Source organism: Oncorhynchus tshawytscha, linkage group LG05 (assembly GCF_018296145.1).
Source record: "Oncorhynchus tshawytscha isolate Ot180627B linkage group LG05, Otsh_v2.0, whole genome shotgun sequence".
Taxonomy (NCBI): domain Eukaryota; kingdom Metazoa; phylum Chordata; class Actinopteri; order Salmoniformes; family Salmonidae; genus Oncorhynchus; species Oncorhynchus tshawytscha.
In genome coordinates, this window is record NC_056433.1 from 54096583 (window position 1) to 54118817 (window position 22235).

A 22235-nucleotide genomic window follows, 5' to 3' on the forward strand; every position below is an offset into this window, starting at 1 on the left:
TTTTGCAATTCGTTTCAGTCATTGGCAGCAGAGAACTGGAAGGAAAGGTGGCCAAAAGGGGTGTTGGGTTTGGGGATGACCAATGAAATATACCTACTGGAGCGCGTGCTATGGGTGGGTGTTGCTATGGTGACCAGTGAGTTGAGATAAGGTGGAGCTTTACCTAGCAAAGACTTATAGATGACCTGGAGACAGTGGGTTTGGCGACAAATATGTAGCGAGGACCAGCCAATGAGAGAATACAAGACACGGTCGTGGGTAGTATATGGGGCTTTGGTGACAAAACAGATGGCACTGTGATAGACTGCATCCAATTTGCTGAGTAGAGTGTTGGAGGCTATTTTGTAAATGACATCGCCAAAGTCAAGGATCGGTAGGATAGTCAGTTTTACGAGGGTATGTTAGGCAGCATGAGTGAAGGAGGCTTTGTTGCAAAATAGGAAACTGATTCTAGATTTAATTTGGGATTGGAGATGCTTAATATGAGTCTGGAAGGAGAGTTTACAGTCTAGCCAGACACCTAGGTATTTATAGTTGTCCACATATTCTAAGTCAGAACTGTCCAGAGTAGTGATGCTAGTTGGGCGGGCGGGTGCGGGCAGCGATCGGTTGAAGAGCATACATTTAGTTTTACTAGCATTTAAGAGCAGTTGGAGGACACGGAAGAAGTGTTGTATGCCATTGATGCTTATTTGGAGGTTTGTTAACACAGCGTCCAAAGAAGGGCCAGATTTATACAGAATGGTGTCGTCTGCATAGAGGTGGATCAAAGAATCACCCGCAGCAAGAGCGACATCATTGATATATACAGAGAATAGAGTTGGCCCGAGAATTGAACCCTGTGGCACCCCCATAGAGACCTCCAGAGGTACGGACAACAGGCCCTCCGATTTGACACATTGAACTCTATCTGAGAAGTAGTTAGTGGACCAGGCGAGGCAGTCATTAGAGAAACCAAGGCTGTTGAGTCTGCCGATAAGAATACGGTGATTGACAGAGTCGAAAGCCTTGGCCAGGTCGATGAAGATGGCTGCACAGTACTGTCTTTTATTGATAGCGGTTATGATATCGTTTAGGACCTTGAGCGTGGCTGAGGTGCACCCGTGACCAGCTCGGAAACCGGATTGCATAGCGGAGAAGGTACGGTGGGATTCTAAATGGTCGGTGATCTGTTTGTTCACTTGGCTTTCGAAGACTTTAGAAAGGCAGGGCAGGATGGATATAGGTTTGTAAGAGTTTGGGTCTAGAGTGTCTTCTCCTTTGAAGAGGGGGATGACCGCGGCCGCTTTCCAATCTTTAGGAATCTCAGATGATACAAAAGAGAGGTTGAACAGACTAGTTATAGGAGTTGCAACAATGGTGGCAGATCATTTTGGGAAGATAGGGTCCAGATTTTCTAGCCCGGGTGATTTGTAAGATCCAGATTGTGCAGTTCTTTCAGAACATCAGCTGTCTGGATTTGGGTGAAGGAGAAGCGGGGGGGGGCTTGGGCAGTTGCTGTGGAGGGTGCAGACCTGTTGGCCGGTGCTGGAGTAGCCAAGTGGAAAGCATGGCCAGCTGTAGAGAAATGCTTCATCCACATACATAGACACTCTGGCTTTACTCAAAGTCAGTGGCATGTTGTTAGAAGAGATTGAAAAGAGCAAGGGGCCTAAAGAGCTACCCTGGGGAATTCCTGATTCTACCTGCATTATGTTTGAGAGGCTTCCATTGTAGAACACTTTCTGTGTTCTGTTAGACAAGTAACTCTTTATCCACATTATAGCAGGGGATGTAAAGCCATAACACAATTTTTTCCAGCAGCAGACTATGATCAGCAGACTATGATAGCTAGCTAGCTAACCAGCCATGCTATTTAATGAAAAATAGGCTAGCTAGCATCCGCTTTGTAGCTGTTATGCTATGTGGAAACACCCGTTTAGATTTTTTCCTCCATTTCTCACCAACGCCTTGCAGTAGCTTTCAAATTCTGTGAATGTCATTTAGTAATTTGAACAATTTTGTGACATCTCCTCCCTCCCTGGGATGATGAAGCATGGCGATGGGCCAGAAGTCAAACGAAGGTCAAACCGCACATATCCAGAAATACTTTAAGAAATGTTTCTTGAAGTATTCTGACATATCAAGTGGAAATGGATTTGGGAGGGTCTAAAATTCTGTAGAACGCATAGGGGGCATAAGCACATTCTCAGGCTCACAGGTTAACATGTGCATTACTTCATAACATTTTTATTTGTTATTTATTTAACCTTTATTTAACTAGTTAAGTCAGTTAAGAACAAATTCTTATTTACAATGAAGGCCTACGATAAGGCAAAGGCCTCCTGCGGGGACAGGGGCTGGGATTAAAAATGAAAAATTAAATATCAATATAGTAATAAACACACGTCACGACAAGAGAGACAATACAACATTACATAAAGAGAGACCAAAGACAACAACAGAGCAAGGCAGCAAGACGTGACAACAAAGCATGGTAGCAACACAACATGATAGCAGCACAAAACATGGTACAAACATTATTGGGCACAGGCAACAACACAAAGGGCAAGAAGGTAGAGACAGCACAGCATTGCCAGCCATTTACGATGAGTCGGCTGTCTATTATGAAAAAAATTCAAATGAATGAAACTAAATTGGTTTGAATTATCATGTAAAAAGCTAATCATGAGTCATGTCAGAGCCAAATTGAAAATGTCTTACCCTCGAATAGGTAGGAACTTCTAGAAATAGACAGCCGGTATCAAGTGGTTGGCAATTGCACAGCCTATAGTATTGCACAGATGACCAGACATTTACATTTACAGTAAGAGATTGCGTCAGTAGACAAAGGATAGTGCAGCTGTAACAACACACTAAGGCACAGGTTAATCCTAACAAACACGTAGATTAACTCACCTGTGAGGTTGGACAAACCTGCAGACGGGTTTAATCTCTTTATTGTATATCTCGAACCGTCCACCCCTTCAGGTATTAGCTATTTTACATACATTGTGTTGATCATATCATACACTTCAAATAGAAAATACCAGAACCACAATATGGCATGCAATCACAAATGGAACCATTATTTCTGTTGTCCCTTTTGCTGATGGAAATAATGAACATTTACTCCACTCACCCAACGGACAATAAGATATTGATCATGGTTGGTTTGGTTTAATTTGTTTGTGTGACTCTCATTCAAAAACTAATTATCAAAGAGAAAGTTTAAACCACTCAAGAGTTTTTCATGAGTTTATCTGGGTCAGTTTATCTGGGTCACTTTATCTGGGTCACTTTATCTGGGTCACTTTATCTGGGTCACTTTATCTGGTCAGCGCTGCACTTCAAAACAGAAACGCCACAAACAGGATTAAAGGAGCAATCCGGGATTTGAAAACAATCTAAATCAGTTGTTTTGCTAAACAGCTGTTTTCATAGATAGAGCTATAAGGAGCTACTGTATTCATGCAAGGACTGACCATCCATGAGATAAGACACATGTATTCCAAGCAGCACAGTGTTAAGATGGAGCTTATATTTTGGGTCCTGATGGGGTAAGACAGTTGAAGTAAACTTATAAGGCATTTATACATTTTATTCCTCAATAATCTATGGTATTATTCATTTAAAAGTCCAAAAATGAATGTACCAATCCCGGGATAGGCCCTTTAAACAAGTGAAAACAAGGACAACTCTTTGACTGTGTCCTTCATCTTTTCATGTCCTTCTCTCAGGGTCTGACTTTGTGGGATTCAACCCGCGGGTGGAGAACTCAGGGCCAGTGGGAGACAATCAAAGTGGGGCACAGAGAAGCTGATCAAAGATGCTGGTCGCTGAGCCGCTCTCCCCATGATTAAAGACTGAGAGGCCAGAGGCACAATGGCAGATAAGGATCGACACAAAAAAAGCCACCTTCCCCACTGGGTTGGGATGAAAGACCACTGTGGATAAACCAACCTCATAACACCCCCTCCCACACAGAAAGAGAGTCGTACAGACAGACAAGCAGATGCACACACACACACACACACACACGCACATACACACATACACACACAAACTCTTACCTCATAACACACAAACTCCTACAGTACTTCATAACACTCCCTTCCAAATAACCACATATATGCACGCACACTCATACACACAGACAACGTCCAGAGACTCCAGACACCTGTCATTTATGTCAACCTCGGTTAAATGAGCACCATTGTTATGAAGGTTGGTATTTATGCTGATTCACTAGCTATTCGTCAGCTAGACACAATACACTTGAAACAGAACAGCACCTCCACCTCTCCAGCCTATCCCCAAACCCTATGATGTTGAGTGTGTCAGAAATTGGCAGACTAGCCAGACTGTCAGAATTTGATATGAAATGTTAGATCAAATTGGGGACCAAGAAGCACTGGAGCGAGAACACTTTTATTCACTCACTAGCTGATGGGGTACTATTGGGGTTTTGAGGTTCTATTGACAAGCCAATGAGGCGGGGGTGGACTAGGAGTGTCACACTCACAGACAAGTAAACAAACTGGCTGTGGGGATGTCATGGTTTGATAGAGCATTGAGCAAGAGCATTGATTTGTGTATTTTGTCAGTGGAAGGTTATCGTAACTCTGCAATACCTTTGACCTAGTTAACTTTGTCTCATTCTTTCTGTGTAAATCCTGTCGTTTCAGACATCAAACCCACTGTAAATATGCCACTGAGATATTTAGATTGTGTCAGCTTTTCAGGCACCATCTTGGGAAATCTTGTACTTTTTCTCTTGAACCACTTTTGAAATATTAAATCCTTGAGAGTTTATTGACGCACCCATGCATCAATCTAAGTAACAGACTAATACAAATCTCCATCAGAATCTGTCAGTTTAAGATGGAGATATCTTTTTTTTGTTTTTGCATGTGCTTCTTCTCCATCCACTGTATCTGCTGTGTTTGTCAGACCATGAGACATCCAGGAAATTGTCCTTCTCACGAAAACGTCTGTAGTGTCCGAATGGTTTGGCCAACAAACTATTATGACCACTCTCACGAACACAACTGTGTTCTCAATTTTGCTCTATGACCACCACAAGTGTCATGGGACTCGTCTGAAGATAACCCATACAAACGGATGGAGGTATGGAGGTAGTTTTATAAAATAATTTCAAAAAGAAGGGGTTACATATGTGTAAAAACTAAATATATATATCCTGAGCTTTCTTATATCTCCTAGAAATAGGACCAACACCACAAACCCTTATGATTTATTTTTTGACTGTCTTTTTTGCCATTTATGAATGTGTTATTGAATGCAATTCTATGGGCTACAGTAGTAAAGGCCAAATTCCATATTGGATGAAATAATTCAAAATAACAGGTTTTGATACCTAAAGGGGTCCTAAAATTCAAAATCAAATAGCTAAATGATCTATGGTATGACCATCTGAAACAATTCCATATGTTAGCTTAGTTCCCCTCCCCCCAACAGCTTAGCCTTTTAGATGCTAAAGGCACGAGCTACTGAATCTAATGAAACTACTCAGACATGCAGACAGCACTTAAACATTCTAAAGTTTGAGACAGTTTTATTAATTTGTAGCAAGATTGTCAATAAAGTTATTGCTTCGTAGTGTACATGCAAATTGAATCTCAAAATGGTTTGTAAAGCTCAAAATTGTACACACCATCACAGTTATGAAAAACAAGAATTATTACCTTTCTCAAAATACACAAATCTACACTGTCAATGTTAAAACAGTCATGGAGGGGCAAGAGATGCTCAATTCCTCTTGAAAACAATACAAAACAGTATAACAAACAAGAAAAAAGCATATACATAAAATATAAGAGGCAAAAGCAGGAATGATTTATTTCTTATTACCCCAACAGTGTAAAAAAGAGGCTTAGGTGTGTGCTACTCTATGTTTCATCATGTGAATTGTGTGGAGATGGGAGCAGAGCAGAAGAATCCTGCTGGGAAAACTCTATCCAATCACATGTCATCAGCATGTGGGCGTAGTGTGGCTCTGCGGTGTGGATTCAAGGTCACTGTAGCTATGTGGCCGGTAATGGGGTCCCCGTGGAAATGGGCTTGCTCATCCAGGCTATTGTTGGGAGACATGGCGTCGAGATTGGACAGCCCCTGGCTGCCGTCACCGGTGCCCAGCTTACCCAGCAGAGAGGTCATCTCATTTACCCCCTGGTCTCCTGGGAAATGGTGGTGCGGAGACTTGGGCTCGTCGTCTGCAGTATGATACGGCTGGTCAATGACATGCAGCACTCTGGAAGACTGGAGGTTGTGCAGGGAACGTGACTGTACTGCAGGGGGAAGAGGGGACACAAGTTACAGGTGAGTAAGCAGCTCAACACATATTGATTCCAGTCATTAAATGGTGAACTAATGTCACACATACTACATCCCCAGTCCAACTTTAAGTTGTTAGACTGTAAGCCACCTTTTAAAAAACGTGTACCCTGGCTTTTGGTTGTACAATTAACCAAAGACATCTACTGTAAAACTAGATTCCACTCACAGAGCTGACAGACCATCAGTTAAGATGAATAATTACATTTAAGTCATTCACTATCTTAAAACATTATGAGACCATTAGATATCTTTGAGGTCCCTTTCATATTGTATCCAACAATTCCTATACTCTTAGAAAAAACTTCAGCTGTCCCCTTAGGAGAACCCTTTTTGGTTGCAGGCAGAACCATTTTGGGTTCCATTTAGAACCCTCTGTAGAAAAAGGGTTCTTTCTGCAACCAAAAAGGGTTCTTCAAAGGATTATCCTATGGGGACAGCCGAAGAACCCTTTAAGGTTCTAGATCGCACCCTTGTTTTTTTCTTTTCTTTTTTAACCTTTTTCTACCCAATTTTGTGATATTCAATTGGTAGTTACAGTCTTGTCCCATCGCTGCAACTCCTGTACGGACTCGGAAGAGGTGAAGGTCTCGAGCCGTGCGTCCTCCGAAACATGACCCTGCCAAGCACTGCTTCTTGACACACTGCTTGCTTAACCCGGAAGGCAGCCGCAGCAATGTGTCAGAGAAAACACCATACAGCTGGCGACCGGAGTCAGCTTGCAGGCGTCTGGCCCGCCACAAGGAGTCGCTAGAGTACGATGGGATAAGGAAATCCCGGCCGGCCAAACCTTCCCCTAACCCGGACATTGCTGGGCCAATTGTGTGCCGCCTCATGGGTCTCCTGGTCACGGCCGGCTGTGATACAGCCTGAGATTGAACACAATCGAACACTGCAATGCAATACCTTAGACCGCTGCGCCACTCGGGAGGCCAGCACCTTTTTTTCTAAGAGTGTACAACTGTTGAAAGGAGACTGTTAGTCAGACAAGCTGATGAGAATAGGGATTAGTAATGCATGTTCTCTGTGCTGAGGGTTGCCAGCTCAGCTCTTGATTTGAAATGTGGGGCCCTGGTGGACCGTCGTGCTCTGCAGGTGAGTTGGTATAGCAGCAGCGCCGTAGCAGCATCTGGCACTATGAGAGGAGCTCTAGTCTAATCAGCTCTCCAGCTGTGATGTGAGGCAGGAGGTACGGGGTGGCGGGGCGAGGTTTGGCCGGGCAGTACAGGAGGCTGACTCACCTCTCACTGGGCTGAAGTCCCCTCCTTGGCTGACCTTGGGCTCGGAGAAAGGTTTCAGGTTTGGGAAGAGGATGAGGGAGAAGGACAGGAGTAGCACCTGAGGTAAAAGGAAAAGTGAAAAAGTGATCATTTGTACTTTGCCACAGTCAACAATGTTTAGCGGTTTAGGGGAGCTTCCAATCCCCAGTAGAGCTCCAGAGTTAAAGACACACTCTTCAGTAACTGTTGTTCAAAGCTGTTCAGCTAATCCCAGTACAGTGCATCAAAGTCAACAGGTGTGAACACACAATCCGTATTATTTTACATTTCTGCATTTTCTTAACCTTTCTGGCGCAGGCGTTCCGCTAGCGACCCACCTCAACAACATCCGGTGAAATTGCAAAGCGCCAAATTCAAAATACAGAAATAGTCATAATAAACATTCATAAAAAATACAAGCGTTATACATTGGCTTAAAGATTAACTTCTTATTAATCCAGTCGATTTGTCAGATTTCAAAAAGGCTTTACGGCGAAAGCATACCATGCGATTATCTGATGACAGCGCCCTGCTTACAAAAGCATACAAACATTTTACAACCAAGTAAAGGAATTACAAAGTTAGAAATAGCGATAAAATTAATCACTTACCTTTGAAGATCTTCATATGGTTGCAGTCACAAGAGTGCCAGCTACACAATAAATATTTGTTTTGTTCGATAAAGTCCCTCTTTATATCCCAAAAACTCTCTTGGCGCATTTTGTTCAGTAATCGACTGGCTCAAAGGCGGTCAAAACATGCAGATGAATACATCCTAATAGTACCGGTAAAATTTGTCAAAACATGTCAAACGATGTTTATAATTAATCCTCAGGTTGTCAATTGTCTAAATAATCGATAGTATTTCAACTGGACAATAACGTATTCAATAGAAAGGAAAAACAACGAAGGGCATGCACTCGGTCATGCGCGTAAACCAGCACTGCATGATTCTACAGTCCACTGACAGAAAGGTCTCATTCTTCTTCATTTTTCAGAAAACAAGCCTGAAACAATGTCTAAAGACTGTTAACATCTAGTGGAAGCCATAGGAACTGCAATCCGGGTCCTAACCCATTAGATACTCTATAGGCATTCAATTGAAAATACCCACATCAAAAACATCCCACTTCCTGTACGGATTTTCCTCAAGTTTTCGCATGCCATATCAGTTCTGTTATATTCACAGACATTATTTCAACAGTTTTGGAAACTGTGTTGTTTTCTAAAACACTATAGAGTGTTTTCTATCCAAATCTACCAATTATATGCATATCCTAGCTTCTGGGCCTGAGTAACAGGCAGTTTACTTTGTGCACACTTCTCATCCAAACGTCAAAATACTGCCCCAAGCCATAAGAAGTTTTAAAGTACAAGGCATTAGAAGAGACACAAACTCATTCATATTCATATTTGGATTTACAAAGTCTAATTTCTGTTGGCACTGATGTGGTTTTAGTTGATCTGTCCAATTATATTATAGACAGGTGAATCAATGGTGTGTCTCTCTTGGGTGTATTTCTCTGTGTATGTTTCACTCTATATGTCTGGCATACACCTTTTTATTTTGTTTTGTCATTTTTTTTCAGAGGGGGGGGTTACAGGTAAAAAAACAATCAAATAAATGCATACAAAGATAGCCCCAACCCAACGCCCACATCCTCCCAACCCATCAGTACCACCCCTTCCCTGTGGGTCTGAAAGCAAAGGACAAAACTCCAAATATATACAGTATATATATTGGTTTGTATGTGTGGGGCTTTAGCGAGATTGTTCTTTTCAGAGTCAGGTATATTTGTCCAGGTCTCAATTGATCCTTGACTAGCACCATTCATTCTCACTGTTGATAATTCTGATGGTATAACTTCTAACAGTAACTGTATCCCCTGGTTAAATGGGAAAGAGTGAGGTGGTTGCATCTTTCCACCTGTCTGTCTCTAATCCCATATGGTGTATGAGCTGATCTAATGAACTGTTTCTAAAAGTGACACTTCTGCTTACCAGAACACAGGTCCCAGCCTGGGCGGCCTTTTTGGAGCCGTTCATTACCAGAGTCTGCATCCTACGCAGCTGCTCCATCAGAGACCTGGGAGACACAGAGGCTCAATTAGAAAACTTTGCCACCGGGTGTATGGCGGCAGAAACAGAGCAGGGAGAGCAGATTAGTGTGGAGGTTCCTCACGTGTTGCATTTCTCCAACTGGAACACCTTCCTCTGCAGCTCCTGGTTGTGTGTGTTGCAGGCAGTCATCCTGGAAGAGGAACAACAAGGGAATTTCCCAGATGAGACTGACAAGCTGTTGCTGCTCGATCAGTCCAAGAAAAACACCATCCTGCTACAGTATCACTCACCAGCATGCCGAGAAACACTTTGGTATAATCAAATCATACTGTGACACTCAAGGACACACAATGGGCCCTATGCAGTTTCTTTGCACCACAAAACTCACACACTGTTTCTTAAACGTTTTGTGCTCAGCACCCTGAGACCAGCACTGGGCAAATTTCATGTCTGCTGAGGGCAAACTTGAAAGTTGTGAAAATTCCAACGTGTGTTTACTGTGAACAATGAGGCTGTACCCACTTAAGTTACAGTTTTAACAGTGGCCAAGTAGGCTACTGTGGCTATTTGATCATAACGTAGGCCTAACAGAGTGACTTGCCTTAAACAATGGAACGTCACTCTACCATTTTTTAAATGGAAATAGCTGTTCTATCGTTCAGCCTTCAGTAGCAGCCAATGTGTGGTGTTCATGAGACGTTTGAAAAAATCATGCAGAGCTTGACATTAACCTGTTTATCCACTTGTCCTTTAGATAAGGAGGTGATTAAAAATGTTGTTGTGTTGTTTGATGCAAGAAACCACTTAACAAAATAAAATGCATTATTAGTTCCATACTATTATTACAGAGAATTAAACAAATTATGCTACTCTCTGCTTGTTGGCTACTTAGCTTACTCAAGCCTATCTCAAAATATAACACTGCCCCTTTAAGACAAAAAAAAGCCTTTTTCATGACTTGCGTTTCAAAGACATCTAGAAATGTACATGTTTTGTGCTCTTGTAGGAAACAATCACTCCCCCATTGCTAACTACAAATGATCCATAACTGGGCTAATAACTCACTGCCTAGCAAAGGATATGAACACATGTGCAGAGGTGGGTACATGCAGCTCTCGCTTTGATCTCAAAACAAGCTTATCTAACCACAACCGCTCATGGTGTAAACACAGTCCAGTTCAAAGTGAATGGCACAGATCCATATATGGCAATGGTCTATTTGCATATAGGCCTACTGCAGCTCTGATTGGTTATGCCGCACAGTTCTGGGTAGAATCCTACTCCGACTCGTTCTGCCAACAACAAAATCTCTTGCATATTTAGTTTTGTTCAGGACGTTGCATTGGAAGCGGCTAATATTGCATTGATTCAATCACAATTCCCACAGTAAAGGGAAACATTGATAGTGTTAACTAACAGGGAAAACTCTAGAAAGTTGAGTGACGTTCAATCTCGTGCTTCACAGCACGGGCTGATGTTTCTTCTGCACGGCCTGCACAGGAGCACAGCTGAGACATGTTCCAAATATCTTGTTGGTTTGTAGAAGTGCTTTATGCATTTTTGTCAGTTGTAGTCAGAGTTGGACACTTCTACTTTGACTTTAGGCCTGTGAGTCAATATCTTTTCCATTTATTTAGTGCCTATTGTCAGTACCTGCTCTCCAGACCATCGATATATTCCTTTTTCTTCTTCCTGCTCTCTTGGGCCGACTGCTTGTTCCGGATCTTTCTGCGAATTTTCTTCAGAATCCTCTCCTCATACTAATGGAAAACGACAAAGGAACAAAATATTTAGCATGTTTACGCGCATTTAAAATCCTCAAGAACCTTTAAGTTGTTCTGTGAAGCTGCAAAAGACTGCAAAAAAGTTTGACCTTGGTGAGGGGTAGTTGGCTAGGCAGAGTCACCCCTTCCTTGGCCAGCAGCTTTTTCTCGTCCTCATTGAGAATCAACTCTTGGAAGGACTGCTGGGACTGCTGTGGGGGCTGGAAGTGAGACGGGAATGTTAATACAGTACATCATATGTAAAGCATCACAACCAGTGGCCTGAGCAGCAAGGTGTTTTACAGAGGGACTGGAAGGAGTACAGAGAGGCAGGCAGCATAGCCCATTCCTCTCATCTCCTGCTTTCCTCACACCAGTTACATTACCGTGCTGAACTCATGCCCTGCTGTCTCTTTTAAGTTAACCTGTTTCTTCATGTTCTCCTCGGGAACGTTTTAGAATGACTTTATCCATCTTACCTATTCCTCTCCACTCCAACACACTCGCCAACATACAAACAAGCCATTACAGACGCACTCATTCAAGCACTCACACACACACTTACTCGCATGCTAGCGCACATGCACACAGACACGCACACACACGCATACCCTTTATTATCACTCACCGGCTCAGATGTACCAGAGAGCAGTAGCTCCTTGACAGTGAGGGGAAAGCTAGAGGTCAGCTGAGTTTTGTGTACATCAGAGGAACACTTTGTCGCACCAGTCCTTCCTGGGTAGAAGCCTGAGTCCCAGCCATCTGTAACCATACAGAGAGACAGGATGTGGCCAGACGTGTCTGTGTTTGTGTTGATACTGAGACAAAGGCAGGATTAGCCTAAAGATACAAACGAAAACTGTGTTGCTTTCAAAGGAAGAGCTCATAATGTTGACATAAGCAATATTAATCACACATCTAACATAACGTAACACATTTTCTCTGTGTCACTTATGTAATAAATAACATGAAATGCTCTATATATTTGTATACTTTCTGTACTAATGTGCGCCATATATGTCCTACTGATATTAATGGAGAAGTCGGTGTCCAGGGCGGCCCTGGTGTGTGGCTGAGGGGGGAGGAAATGGGGCTCTGTGGGAGGACTCTCAGGGCGCTTGGGGCTGTCCATCTGATCGGAGTGGGGGTCCTCACTGATTCCACTGTCACTGGGAGAGGGAGACCATAGGGGTGACCCCGAAACCGAGTCACTGACACTCAGGAGGGTGTTCAAGAAGTCCTCGCCCTGGAGCTTTGTTGGACGCAGCATCTGCCAAATAACACACCAAATGTTCTAATTACTGTACTGCCGTACTGGAGAGAGTGGTTGAGAGAAGCAGGCTAGCTATGGGGATTGCGTGGTGGACACTTGGTAGACACAGCCAAGGTGAAAATGTCAAATCACGGCAGGGTAACATCAAAGAGTGAATCCACTCACGTTTGGCTTGTGAATAGGCCAGGCATGGTTCCCATGGTGTCCCATCTCCTCGTGACGGAGGATGCCATCGTTCTGATCAAACAGCAAATCAAGCAGCTCAATCCCGTCGCAACCCTGGAACAGAACAGGCCACTCAATGACATCATGTTACTCTATGTTTACAAATGAGAGATAACATACAACGATCCTTACAGGAAGGCTGTAAAAGCAATCATACCTAGGACTAGTAATGCTTTTTATTACCATTATCTCATGTCACTCTTATCTGACTTTTTAATCAGTTTTACCATGCCATTCAACACAGTAGACTTGAGTTAAAATCAATTAAATTGATCTAGTTTGTACTTTGAAAGATTGTCAGTCTATGTAGACCACACAAAACACCCACACCTACACACTCACACACTCACTGGCAGGTAGATCTACTGCGTCTTAGGAACTTTGTTAGATGGCACATATAACCTTGGCTGCCCTAATAACATAAACTGCTAACCTACTTATCCAGGACATAGTAAAACACAGAAACGAACACATAGGCCGTGTTACCTGGTCTGAGTAGTGGTCCATCATTTCAGAACTAGGGTGGAACAGGGAGGAACTCCCCAAAACAAGATAAATCCAGTAAAATGGTCAGTTTCCTTTGTTGTGAAGGAGCTCTGTTCCAGATGACCGTGTGTCTCTACTGTATCTCACTGCTCGTGTTCTGAGGTCCAAGGTTTAAACTCCAACAAAGCACATCCAGTCATCAACCCCAGGTCTGTCACCCCATTGGCCAGCATGTAAAGAGGAGATTTGATTGGCAGGGAAAGACTGACAACTGAGGCAAGTTTGACTGTCTAGAAAAGAAAGAACGTGGATGGATGAAAAGTTTATACTTTCCTTTCCTCTTGTTGTGTTTGATAGCAGATTGACAGGAGGAATGAGGGTTAACCTTTGACACAGTTTCTGTGTTGTTTGTTAATTCATAAACGTAACCAACACACTATGATGCCGTTTATCCATTTCAAACAATCTCCATAAAAATGAAAGAATGCTTTTATAATTAAATCTTTACTTTATAAATTTAAATCAACCAATTCTTTCAAGTCTGAACAGAAAAAAAGCATGCCCTTATATCCTCTCACAATTCATAAAATATTTTGATGTAAATCTCCTGGAAGTTTCTGCATTTGTTTCCAGATATATTTGTCACGACTTCCGCTGAAGTCGGCTCCTCTCCTTGTTCTGGCGGCGTTCGGCGATCGACGTCATCGGCTTTCTAGCCATCACCGCTCCATTTTTCATATATCCATTTGTCTTGTCTTGTTTCCATGCACACCTGGGTTTCATTTCCCCAATCAATCTACTTGTATTCAACCCTCTGTTTCCCATCATGTTTTGTGTGTAATTGTTTCATGTTATGTGGTGTTAGTTTACGCACTTTACTTTTATGTTCAGTTTTTTGAGCGCGTTTGATTTATGTAGTGCTCTCGTTTTTGGAACTTTAATAAAAGTGTGTCTGTTCATTATACTCTGCTCTCCTGCACCTGACTTCACCTCTAACATACCATTGACAATATTTAGAAGACACCACCTGTTGTTATTACTGTGATTCTGTTGTGCTTATGACTAATGCCTAGAATTGCAGCACAGGTATAAATTAAACAAAACAGAACATGGGAACATGTTTATGTTTGCTCTTTTCTAAAGTATGTTCAAACCTGTTCCCATTTTAGCTGCAATTATGACACATGCTACACCTATTGGTAGATGGGTACAAATGTCCCTTTCAGGTGAAGTTATTAATTACACTTTGGATAGTGTATCAATACACCCAGTCACTCCAAAAATACAGGCGTCCTTCCTAACTTAGTTGCGGGAGAGGAAGGAAACTGCTCAAAGATTTCACCATGAGGCCAATGGCGACATTAAAAATGTTATAGTGTTTAATGGCTGTGATAGGAGAAAACTGAAGATGAATCAACAACATTGTAGTTATTCCACAATACTAACCTAATTGACAGAGTGAAAAGAAGGAAGCCTGTATAGAATAAAAAAATATTCCAAAACATGCATCCTTTTTGCAGCAAGGCAAAGTAATACTGCAAAAAATGTGGCAAAGCAATTAACTTTTTTTCCTGAATACAAAGTGTCATGTTTGGGGCAAATCCAATACAACACATTACTGAGTACCACTCTTCATGTTTTCATATGTTGTGGGTATGCTTGTAATCATAAAAAATGGTGGAGTTTTTCAGGATAAAAAATAAACAGAGAAATATTACAATTAAATACATTTTTATCCCACTTTGTAACACAGCAAAATGTGGAAAAAGTCAAGGGGTGTGAATACTTCTGAAGGTCCTGAATATGGTCATAAAGCACACACAGCAGTGAAGCTATCCACCATTTATTCATTTTTCTCATAGACAGTCATGCATGAAATTACGAGTAGTGAACTTCTCAGTTGTCAACTTCTAACTGTTCTATTATGTCCAAAAAGCCTGACCCTTTTTCTCTCTCCCTAATCTCCTAGCTCACTGTATCATTTCAAATATCTGTTACTCTTTCCATTCGTCTGTCTCCGTCCTGCTAGCTGTGTCTTCAGTTTAGTTTGCAACAGGATGACTGCCAATAACCATGATGCTCTTTATATTGTGGCAGGATTACGTTATCATTATTACTCCTCTATCTGATGGGGAATGGGTCCAAAGGTTAAAACCCTGTTCTTAGCCTGCAAGTTGCGCTTGTACATTGTTACAACAGAATGAAAAAAACAATATATCACTACTCTCAGGCTCTGTGGCTTTGGGATTACCCTTATGGATATGACCTGATGTAACCGGTCATTGCTCCTATAAGCAAATGTTCACATGTTGTCTGTTTAAAGCATACATCCAATGGGTACAATACGGTCTGTGCAAATATTATTTTATTTAAAAAATATATAGACATCTTAAAATGTTGACACAAATAACTGTGGGTCAGAAGCATCTGTAAGTGTGAGTCAAAAGCAACTGTGAGTGTGAGTCAAAAGCAACGGTGAGTGTGAGTCAAAAGCAACTGTGAGTGTAAGTCAAAAGCAACGGTGAGTGTGAGTCAAAAGCAACTGTGAGTGTGAGTCAAAAGCAACTGTGAGTGTAGTCAAAAGCAAGTGGGTGTTCAATTGGCTGGATGTGAAGGATTGAATGACAATGTGAATGGAGCCTAAATAGAGATAATGAAAAATAACCTTGAGCGTGTCTTTGGTCTGAATAATACTTGAATGAAAGTAAAGCATTTAGCAGACTGAGTAAGAGTAGATTTCTGGGTGCAATCTTGGGCTTAAATGGCTTTGAATGGTCTTTGCACAATCATAATCAGTCTGCGTTCAACTCCTCGCTCAGTCAGTGGGAGTCCAATACACATTGTGGGATTTCAATCACATTCAATGTTTTGAATAGCAGCATTAAGCAAGTTCCTTCCTATTGACCAGTGAAAGTAAATCTAGAAATATTCAAACGTTTGTCTGACTTTAGTCCTATTGATTCAAATCTAAAAGTCTAAGGAGTCGCAAAAGTTATTTAAAACTATGTCATGCTGCTAAAAAGAGCTCTAACAATATGAAATATGACACTTTTCTCTGTAATGGGCTTTTGGGTATGGAACAGAACATTCTGTTATATAAATCCATGTCTTAAAGTACTATCATTAGATAATACCTTACGTAACAGCACAGACCAGTAGAGAGGTTGTACGGCACTTCAGAGACAGAGTTAGAATGTGGTGGAAACACTATAATGATGCAGAAAGAGGTCTGAACCCTTCGCAGAGGCACCACCTGCTGGAAGACTTGACAAAGTGACGTGGCAATAATAACAATAAATGGTTTGAAATCAAATGTTCCATAGCTTTCACTTTACATGGGATAAATCACCAAATTCAAATGGTCTACTCTAATCTATCGCTTCCCTTTTCCAAATCAAATCAAATTCTATTTGTCACATGCTCCCGAATACAACAGGTGTAGACCTTACAGTGAAATGCTTACTTACAAGTCCTTAACCACTGCATTACAGCTACCCTGATATGCTGGTCTCAATCCAGAATTAATGGGAAAGATATGCACAACATGTTTTTGGTTTTTTATGTGATTGAGGCCAAATTAGTGGAAAGAAATCAGGAATAAGTTTTATTTTATAGGGTTTTTGAGGAATGGCAAAAATGCAGTCCAACTTTTACTTGAGGTGAACTGTCCCATCTAGCCTAAAATAGGCTGCGTTTACACAGGTAGCCCAATTCTGATATTTTTTTCACTAATTGGTCAGTCGACCAATCAGATCGGCTCTGAAAAAGAGCTGCCGTGAAAAGATCTGATGTGATTTGTCAACAGACCAATTAGTGAGAAATACAAAGATCAGAATTGGGCTGCCTGTGTAAACACACCTGTAAAAGTGCATTTTCTATGGGTATAAGTTATACTTCTAAAAGGAACACTCAAAAGAAAATGTATTTGTCGCATGCTCCGAATACAACTAGTGTAGACTTAACAGTGAAATGCTTGCTTACGAGCCCTTCCCAAAGATGCAGAGCTGCAAAAATGTATAATGTACATGAAGGCAGGGTAAAGTGACTAGGCATCAGGATAGATCATAATAAGGTATCTGAGGTAGATATGTACATGAAGGCAGGGTAAAGTGACTAGGCATCAGGATAGATCATAATAAGAGTAAAATAAAAGAACTGAGTAGCAGCAGCATATGATGAGTGGGTTGTTCCATGTCATTTCAACAGGCCATGACCCCCACCATCTCAGATTGTCTGAAATCGTTTCTGTAGTTTGAAACAGATAAGATAACCATTCCGGCAATTATTTTGTTGAAATATAATTTGATCTCTGAGACATTAAGCTAATTGATTGCACCCAAATTGGCCATTTTAATTCATACGATAATATTCAGTAATTATAGTACCTAACATCTGATTTGGACCAAACTTTTTTCTAACAATGAGTGAGACATGAGGAACCCAAAGAAATTGTCAAAACCCACCCACGGACACCCCACACCCATCTAAAACCAACAATGAGTATATAGTATCACTTCTCTATGTCTGACAAGTAGTATGGAACTGCCGTCAGAACAGCCTCAGTTCGCCTGGGCATGGACTCTATTAGGTGTCGGAAGCATTCCACAGGGATGCTGGCCCATGTTGACTCCAAAGCTTCCCACAGTTGTGTCAAGTTGGCTAAATGTCCTTTGGGTGGTGGACCATTCTTGAGACACAGAGGAAACTGTTGAGCGTGAAAAATCCAGCAGCATTGCAGTTCTTGATACAAACCGGTGAACCTGGCACCTACTACCATACCCTGTTCAAAGGCACTTAAATCTATTGTCCTGCCCATTCACCCTCTGAATGGCACACATACACAATCCATGTCTCAATTGTCTAAAGGATTACAAATCTTCTCCCCTTCATCTACACTGATTAAAGTGGATTTAACAAGAGACATCAATAAGGGATCATAGCTTTCACCTGGATTCACCTGGTCAGTCCTTGTCATGTTCTTAATATTTTGTGTACTTAGTGTATGTAATCTATTCTCAGTGAATGTTGTGATGTTTTTTGTGTGTGTGTGTGTGTGTGTGTGTGTGTGTGTGTGTGTGTGTGTGTGTGTGTGTGTGTGTGTGTGTGTGTGTGTGTGTGTGTGTGTGTGTGTGTGTGTGTGTGTTTATCTATTCTTGTGGGGACCATATTTTTTTTTTGACCAACTGGGGTTAAGGTTAGAATTATGTTAAGGGTTAGGAGCTAGGGTTAGTTTTAGGGCTAGGGTTGGATTTAGGGTTAGGGTTAGGTTTTTGGGTTAAGGTTAGGGTTAAGGTTAGGGTAAGAGTAAGAGTACGGGTTAGGGTTAGGATTAGGTTTTTGGGTTAAGGTTAGGGTTAAGGTTAAGGTTAGGGTAAGAATACGGGTTAGGGTAAGAGTACGGGTTAGGGTTAGGTTTAGGGGTTAGGAAAAATAGGATTTTGAATGGGACTGAATTGTGTGAGAGTGTCAGTGTGTGAGTGTGTGTGTGTACAGTATATATAGTCTTGTGAGTGCAGCCACAGTGATATACTGGGCTGTCCGCACCACCCAATGTAGCGTTTTGCGGTCCAGGGTAGGGCATTTGCCATACCAAGCAGTGATGCAGCCAGTCAAGACTCTCTCGATGGCGTAGCTGTAGAACTTGAGGATCCAAGGTCCCATACCAAATCTTTTCAGTCTACTAAGTGGGAGGAGGTGCTGTCATGCCCTCTTCACAACTATGCTGGTGTGTGTGGACCCTGTTCAGTCCTTAGTGGTGTGCACGCCAAGGAACTTGAAGCTCTCAACCCGCTCCACTTCAGCCCTGTTGATGTGGATGGGGGTGTGCTCTCCCCTCTTTCTCCTGTCGTCCACAATCAGCTCCTTGGTCTTACTGATGTTGAAGAAGAGGTTGTTGTCATGGCCCCACACTGTCAAGTCTCTGACCTCCTCCCTGTAGGCTGTCTCATCGCCGTCAGTGATCAGGCCTACCACCTTCATGTTGTCAACAAACTTGATGATGGTGTTGGAGTTGTGCGTGATCACGCAGTTGTGGGTGAATAGGGAGTACAAGAGGGGACTAAGCACACACCATTGAGGGGCCCCCCTATTGAGGGTCAGCGTGGCGGAGGTGTTGTTGCCTACCCTCACCACCTGGGGCAGTCCCGTTAGGAAGTCCAGTTATAGAGGCAGGAGTTCAGTCCCAGGGTCCCCAGCTTGGTAATGAGTTTGGAGGAGACTATGGTGTTGAACACTGAGCTGTAGTCTATGAACAGAATTATCACAGTTATTTCCCCTTTTGGAGGTGGGAGAGGGAAGTATGAAGTGTAATTGAGATTGCGTCCTCTGTGGACCTGTTGGGGTGGTATGCGAATTTGAGTGAATACACTGAATCCATAACAAAATCGTAAGGGTTTTCGATCGATGTTGTTACGTGGGAGATCTGTTTGAAGTCTCTATTAAAATTGTGGATGTGTTGGATGAGGTGGCGTCGTAGAGAATTGGGCTTATTTTGCTTTCTGTGTGTCTCTATGGAACAGAAGGTGCTCCGTGTCTCAAGATGATGTCAGAATAGAATGCATCGTGTGGATCTTCGAAACAGGGCGCATACCAAGGGTGTTATCTTTGGGGTGGCGCTAGAAGCAAATGCAAAGGAAGCCCACTCCATCCATTCTATTGTTTTTTTATAAAGAGTCTCTTCCTTCTCACGTGTATTTGGGTTACATGAGATTCCCTGGGAGAGCCTTTGTGCCCAAACCCATGCAGTGTGATAAATGTAAATGATTTGGTCATGTGTCAAGTGTATTTAGATGGGAGGGGTATTATATGCCGGCTGAGCCTAAATGCTGCAATTGTGGTGGTGAACATGCAGCCAAATTTCTGAATTGTCCTGTTCCAGTGAAGGAGACAGAGGTGGCAAGAATAAGGGCTGTCCAGCATGTCTCCTATCCAGAGGCGTTGAGAACAGTGGAACAAAGGTGTGAAGTTTAAGAAGTTGTGGTAGTAGGAGTAGAGGCACAAAATTATATTCATTGTCAACAGAGGGATCCTGACATGTTGCATGTTAAGAATGTGGGCTTTGTAGCGTTTCTTACTTTGGTTGTCAATGCAAAAGGAGAGGAAATAGGAGAAAATAGGCATTATTGTGAGTGCGGCTGATCGTTTTTGGGGACTCAGGGATTTTTTTGCATTACAAGGAATCCTGTCGATAAATGCTCCCTCCTCATAGGCACCAGAGCCTGGGTTTGAATGTGACTGAAGGAGTGGGATGGTTGTTTGATTTTTGTATTTTCTATTATGTTGCCCCTCCCTTCCCGCAATGGGAATATTTTTTGTTTCAGTTCACCGTACAGTAGGTGGCGGCAATACACCAATAGGTGTAGTCGGTCATAAAACTTTAAAGAAGAAGAAGAAGAAGAATGTAATATTTGGCCTACCAAGTCAGGTCAGGTCGGGTAAGAGCGGATGTGGACATCCGGAATATCCCAAGGACACCAGATAGAGAACATCAAGATGAAGCAGCTGCATTACAAGTGGGATGCACTGTTGAGCACTACATCCCGAGGGGATCATGCTGATTGTACAGAGATTGTGGCAACCGGTTAAATGGCGTCCCTTGACAAGGCAAGAACAAGATGTATGTCAGGAGAAGTGCAGTATTATCATAAGGAGAATTATATTTGGAACACGGAGGAGGAATGGAGGGGAAAAGAGAGGCAGAGGAGGTCTAAGAGAGAGAGAGAGAGGGAGGAAGAGGGTGGGCTTGAGTCGGTTAAAAATGGAGGGGAAAAGGGAGATGGTTTGTTAATTAAAGAAGAATGGTAGAAAGTGTAAGCAGAGTGAGTTGAAGACAGGAGGAGAAATGGAAGTGAATGAAGGTGAATTATCGGAGCTGGTAGGTGTGTTGAAGTTCTTGGAGCCCGAAGCTTGCAATGAAGGTCAGGATGAAGATGAGTCTGTGGCTGATCCATGTGTGGTTTCAGGGTGGGTGAAAACAGAGTAGGGTGCTGTGGAATCGGTGAGGGTAACCAGAAGTGGTCTTGTGTGAATTGTTTGTGTTTTTGCTGGTCAGAAGGAGCAGGCGCTCCGCGTTAAACGAATGGGGGCAAGAGATATGAATTGTTTTGCTCTCAAGAAAAGGGTGCCATTGAAAGGAGTGATTACTGGGGTAGGGGTAAATGTGAAGTTGACCAACTGAAGGAGAAGATTCCCGGTGTTTGTGATGCTGTCGTTTGGTGCGACGCAGACAGGGTGATGAGAGTGGTGAAACAGAAGAGTCGTTGTTTTGGTGTTGAGTCTTGCCCAACAAAGTGATGTTAGGATCTATAAATTATCCTGTACAAGCTTTTATGCCGAATACATTATGTTGTTACAGGTGTCAAGCTTATGGGGATGTAGCAGCAGTGTGTAGGAGGGAGGTTTCTAAGTGTGAGAAGTGCACAGAAGGGCATGAGACAAAGGAATGTGTAGCATTCGGGAAAGTAGTGGTATGTGTTACTTGCAGGGGTGCCCATGGGCCTGAGGATCAGAAATGTCAGAGCGAGAGAGGCAAGTTGAGGTTTCCAGGGTTAGAGTAGTGCAGAAGGTGTCGTATGCTGAGGCAGTGAAGAAAGTAGAGGAAGATGGTTCAAGGGTGGGGGATCCTGAGAGGAGTGGTGTGAGTAGTAGATCTGTACCAATACAGAGGGATGAACCAAAAAGTGCTGTATGTTTCAGTAAGATTGGATTTTTGGCATTTATAGCAAGGGTTATCAACTGTGCTGCAGGTATAGAATGTAAGTTGCAGAAATTTGTGCTGGTGGCAGACGAGGAGTTACAGAAGAGCTACAGAGTGTGATACATAAAAATAAAAAA

General features: G+C 42.4%; 1 protein-coding gene across 1 annotated transcript; it reads right to left on the reverse strand.

Moving 5' to 3' along the window:
* Positions 1-5540: 5540 nt before the first annotated feature.
* creb3l3a (cAMP responsive element binding protein 3-like 3a) lies at positions 5541-13575 on the reverse strand. The gene is made up of 10 exons (XM_024421356.2): positions 13404-13575; positions 12858-12971; positions 12446-12689; positions 12048-12181; positions 11530-11640; positions 11310-11416; positions 9778-9846; positions 9597-9681; positions 7578-7674; positions 5541-6290 (listed from the first exon to the last, which is right to left on the reverse strand). The coding sequence occupies exons 1-10, from the start codon at positions 13425-13427 to the stop codon at positions 5965-5967; spliced, it is 1311 nt and encodes a 436-aa protein (XP_024277124.1). The 5' UTR covers positions 13428-13575; the 3' UTR covers positions 5541-5964.
* Between the last annotated feature and the right edge of the window lie 8660 nt (positions 13576-22235).